Raw genomic sequence first — 4,284 nt, 5'->3', positions numbered from 1 at the left:
GAGAGGCGCATGAACACTCGTTTAAAAGAACATTCAACTAATACCTCTAATAGATACGGTGCATTGGAGGACCACTTATTGACATGTGGATGTGACAATGAAAAAGTGGCTAGGAAGCAGGCGAGCTGGTGAAGATGATGCATAATGTAAAAACCCCGAGACTATGGAACACGAAGGGACAGACACAAATGTGACTTCGTGTTTGACTTGTGCTTGTTTGACTTGTGTGAAAAGACATCGTGTTTGTGTCTGTCCCTTCGTGTTCCCTAGTCTCGGGGTTTTTACATTATGTGTGGGATGTCAGGCAGAATTCCAAAAAACAAAAATTTTGTTCAGGTGTAAAACACAAAGTAGCCTTCTCTTTCGAGAGGCGCATGAGATCAAAAAAGCAGGTAGTAGCAGCGTCAGTAACCCCTATATTTATCTTTGTGGTGTAAACAGGAAGCCCAACATGAGAGGGAATAAAGGGGGAGAGGAGGTCTCATGTATTTAAGCCTTCGTTTCAACAAATAAAAATTCTTTGGTTGGCAGTTCAGTGTGGTGTCCTCTTGTGACCCCTTTCTTTGTAGTTTTTGAGGACCCTCATTGAAGGTGACTCAATGACGGAATCTTTTTAAGGCAGGGGAATCGATTCACTCAGTTCAAGCTACTGATTCGTTTACCAAGAACGAATCATTCATTCTCGGCCCATCACCAGATGAGGCACAGTAAGCGGGTTTCGCCACCGCGAAAATAGTGTCGTCGCTGGCATTTCCCACCAAATTCCGGCTATATGTTTTTCATTGGCTCCGGTCCCCCACGTGACCTTTCTCGATCGTGATTGGCTGAGGCTCATTTAACCGGTAGATTCGCTCCCGTCCGTTTCCTCCGAGGCGCCGACCCGTCTCACCGTTGTGCAGCTGGCGTCCTTGTGGGCAGACGATGATTTCGTTTCGTGGATTTTGAGGATATTCGAGCCATTGACGAACGCCGGAATGAAAGATAAGCAGACAAACGTATGATGCATATCAGTGATCAGACGTTCAATACTGACGCCTAACGCTGAGCATAACAGAAGTACGCCTTGTCCTGTATTACATCACTTTCTGCCAGTCATCAGTCATGGCCTGGTTGATGTGCTATTCTGTATCGCGTTACTAGTTGCGTTTTATTTGAATGTTTCTGATGTGTAATACACTGGTGTACATGAAAAGGAAAACAGCATGTATCGCGTACGCCTGCCTCCCCGAATTTGGTCATTAGTCGACACGTCGGTGCGTAACGATAGCATGTCTTACAGAGCGTATTCAACCAATTAATGTTGCTCATGTTCTGCTTTACCATTTCGTTAACAGGTTCCTTTTTCTTTTTTCGTTCGGATAACGACAGCTGTTCGTGGTCCTGCGATCCCCAGGCATGTAGCCCCTGTGACCTGAAAATTCTACAGTTGTGCTAGGATGAAGCGAATGGCTCATGTGCATAATATCTACTTTCTCCAAACCGAATAGGTTCCCTTAAAGATTGTATAATATGACTAATATATGACTAATAATATGACTAATCTGCAGTAGTTATTCTTTATTGGTTTATTCTGCAGTATTCTGTAATAATCCTGTAGATTTACTTTCATTCAAATGTCGCTTCTTGTTTACATGTTTATCGTGTTGATAAATTTGTGCTTGTGCATTCCTTCGTCTTCTGGATTTTCATTTTCTACTTCCCGATAATGCTACAGATGCTCTGGCGGAGCGTCGAGAACACAGGGGGGGGGGGGGAGATTACGAGTGAGAGGGTATTGGAGAGGGCACGAGCGCACATTCGCAGTTCGATCAAGTCAGCGCGCGCATTTTGGCGCCGTTTTGCGGCTCGACCTCCGCGATTCGCTACGGATGATCACGTGGCCAAGGGGGGGGGGGGGGGGTTTCGTGGCGAAACTGTGGGAGCTACAGCTGCACTCCACTGCCATTACTAGTCGTCAGTTCACTTCGCCCGTGGGAGAGGTCGGACACGTGTTGAACGTTCTCAGATAGTGTTCTAAGCGACGGCGTTTTTTTTTTTTTCGCTGAGATGTGTCAGTGGAAATCTGGAAGGTGGTGTAGGCCCTGTGTGCCTACGATTGGCGACGCAGACGCTCGCTCAGCACCTCGGGCCGAGCAGCAGCGTCTTCGGAGACAGCGGGTTTCTGGGAATCCGGATATCCAGCGTCACAGGCAAGCAAATGCTGAGGGAATGTGTCAAAAGCGAAAATCCGAGACTGAAGAAGAGGAGCATCGTTGTTTAGCAGAGGGGGCTGAGGCGAGGCGTCAGAAGCCAAAAGCTGAGACCGAAGGAGAGAAGCAGCGATTGCGAACGTCATGTACAGGGTGGGTGCAGATAAAGTAGCCCTGTAGGGTACAGAAGGACCAGCAGACAAGGCTGAATGCGAACTGTTGTGGCAGCCAGGCCACAACTGAGAGAATCGATGGTACGCGCGCTCAATGGAAGTCATGCGCGAGATACGCGTCGTGACGAAACGTCCATGGCGGCGCTCGTCGTCCATTTCCGTCGGCTGCTACATCCCCCCCCCCCCCCCCCCGCTAGTGGCAGCTTGAAGCTGTCGGCCCACGTGACGTGTTTCTCGATGGGCTTCGGGCATGATGGGGAAGAGTTGGCTGATGCCGGGACACCAAGCGTTGGAGGGAAACCGTTCCAGGCTGAGGAATCAGTGGTGTAGGAGTCGACGGTGGCATGGTCCATGTAGGCTGGCTTCAATCTGTCGACGGCAACCACGTCCTCTCGGCCGTTGATAGAGATGCGTAAGTTCTTGCCGTGGCGTCGGAGGACGGGATGTGGACCGGAATAGGGCGGCGTGAGCGACTTCCGCACGGCGTCCGTGCGCAGGAACACGTGCGTTGCGGATGACAGGTCTTGGGGGACGTGAGCACGGCGGGTGGATGAAGCGCGGGTGGCAACGGGTCGGAGTGTGTCGAAAAACCGATGAAGGCGGTCCAGGTAGAGGGATGGGGACGGGTCGGGAGAGGGCGGCACGAAGAAATCGGCTGGAAGACGCAGAGCACAGCCATACACAAGGTCAGCCGCACTGCACCCGATGTCGGTCTTGACGGCTGCGCGGATGCCGAGGGGCACCAAAGGCAGGTGGTGTACCCAGTGTGACCTATCTTCGTGGGCGACGAGGGCGGCCTTCAAGTGGCGATGAAGGCGCTCTACGAGGCGGTTGGATGCAGGGTGATAGGATGTCATTCGGACGCGAGTTGTCCCGAGGATGTCGGTGAGGCCCTTGAATAAACGGCTCTCGAACTGTGGGCCCCCGTCCGTAGTGACCTGGGACGGCACGCCGAACGGAGAGACCCATGAAGCGACGAAGGTGTTCGCGACTGTCTCGGCGGTGGCGTCTGCCATCGGCGTGGCTTCAGGCCAACGTGTGAAGCGGTCGACAGCGGTTAGGATATAGCGGCAGCCATCAGATGGTGGGAGAGGGCCGAGTATATCAAGATGGACGTTGTCGAAACGCGCGTCGGGAGGCTGGAACTTCCCGAGGGGGGCGGAGGTGTGGCGGCCGACCTTCGCACTCTGGCAGCGGTGACAGGAGCGAACCCAGGCGCGGACGTCTCGGTTGATCGAAGGCCACACGAAGCGGTCCGCAACAAGTTTCTGAGTTGCCCGGATGCCAGGGTGCGTCAAGTCGTGGAGAGAAGAGAAGACGGCCCGGCGACACGTGACAGGGACGAAAGGCCTAGGTTGGGGGGTCGACGTGTCGCAACAGATGGTACGGAAGTGCCGGGAATGGGGAGGTCGTGCAGCTTGAGGGAGGTGGTGTTAGCTGTGCGCAAGCGCTTCAGCTCTCCATCGTGGAGTTGGGCAGAAGCGAGGGCTTCGGGAGAAAAGCAGACGCAGAGAAAAGAGTCGACGCAGACGCTAGGATCATCTGCACGGTTGTTGGTAAGCGCAGCAGGAAGAGTTGTTTGAGGAGGCTGGCATCGAAGGAAAGGGCTCGGTCACCAAGCAGCCCCTGCATGTGTCGCAATAGTTCAGACGGACGGCGGTCGCCAAGATCTTCGGAAGACAGGAGCTCTTGGAAGCGCTTGCGTTCCGAAGCCGTGGTTCGCTCGAGGACAGCGGTGTTGAGCGCGTCGTACTGGTTGGCGGCGGGTGGAGCGGAAAGGATGTCGACCACTTGGGCGGCAACGTCTTGCGGCACTACGCTCACCACATGGCGTAATGTGGTCAGTTGTGATGTTATGCTTCCGAGAGCGAACTGACATTCCACCTGTAGGAACCATACGCCCGGATTGTGGCTGCAGAAGG

At 53.4% G+C, this 4,284-nt stretch overlaps 1 protein-coding gene across 1 annotated transcript; it reads right to left on the bottom strand.

Annotated features, from left to right (window-relative positions):
* Positions 1–2,089: 2,089 nt before the first annotated feature.
* On the bottom strand, positions 2,090–3,378 carry LOC135384683 (uncharacterized). The gene is made up of 2 exons (XM_064613873.1): positions 2,585–3,378; positions 2,090–2,363 (listed from the first exon to the last, which is right to left on the bottom strand). The coding sequence occupies exons 1-2, from the start codon at positions 3,376–3,378 to the stop codon at positions 2,090–2,092; spliced, it is 1,068 nt and encodes a 355-aa protein (XP_064469943.1).
* Between the last annotated feature and the right edge of the window lie 906 nt (positions 3,379–4,284).

The sequence above is a fragment of the Ornithodoros turicata genome, chromosome 2, assembly GCF_037126465.1.
Source record: "Ornithodoros turicata isolate Travis chromosome 2, ASM3712646v1, whole genome shotgun sequence".
Lineage (NCBI taxonomy): Eukaryota > Metazoa > Arthropoda > Arachnida > Ixodida > Argasidae > Ornithodoros > Ornithodoros turicata.
This window is presented reverse-complemented; position numbering and strand designations above follow the sequence as displayed.

Excerpts from the sequence above, each read along its gene's own strand:
- LOC135384683 (XM_064613873.1), bottom strand. The coding sequence starts at position 3,378 with ATGGCAGACGCCACCGCCGAGACAGTCGCGAACACCTTCGTCGCTTCA. Across the intron at positions 2,364-2,584 it reads CCCATCGAGAAACACGTCAC|GGCTACTTTATCTGCACCCA; the intron begins GTGGGCCGACAG and ends TGTACCCTACAG.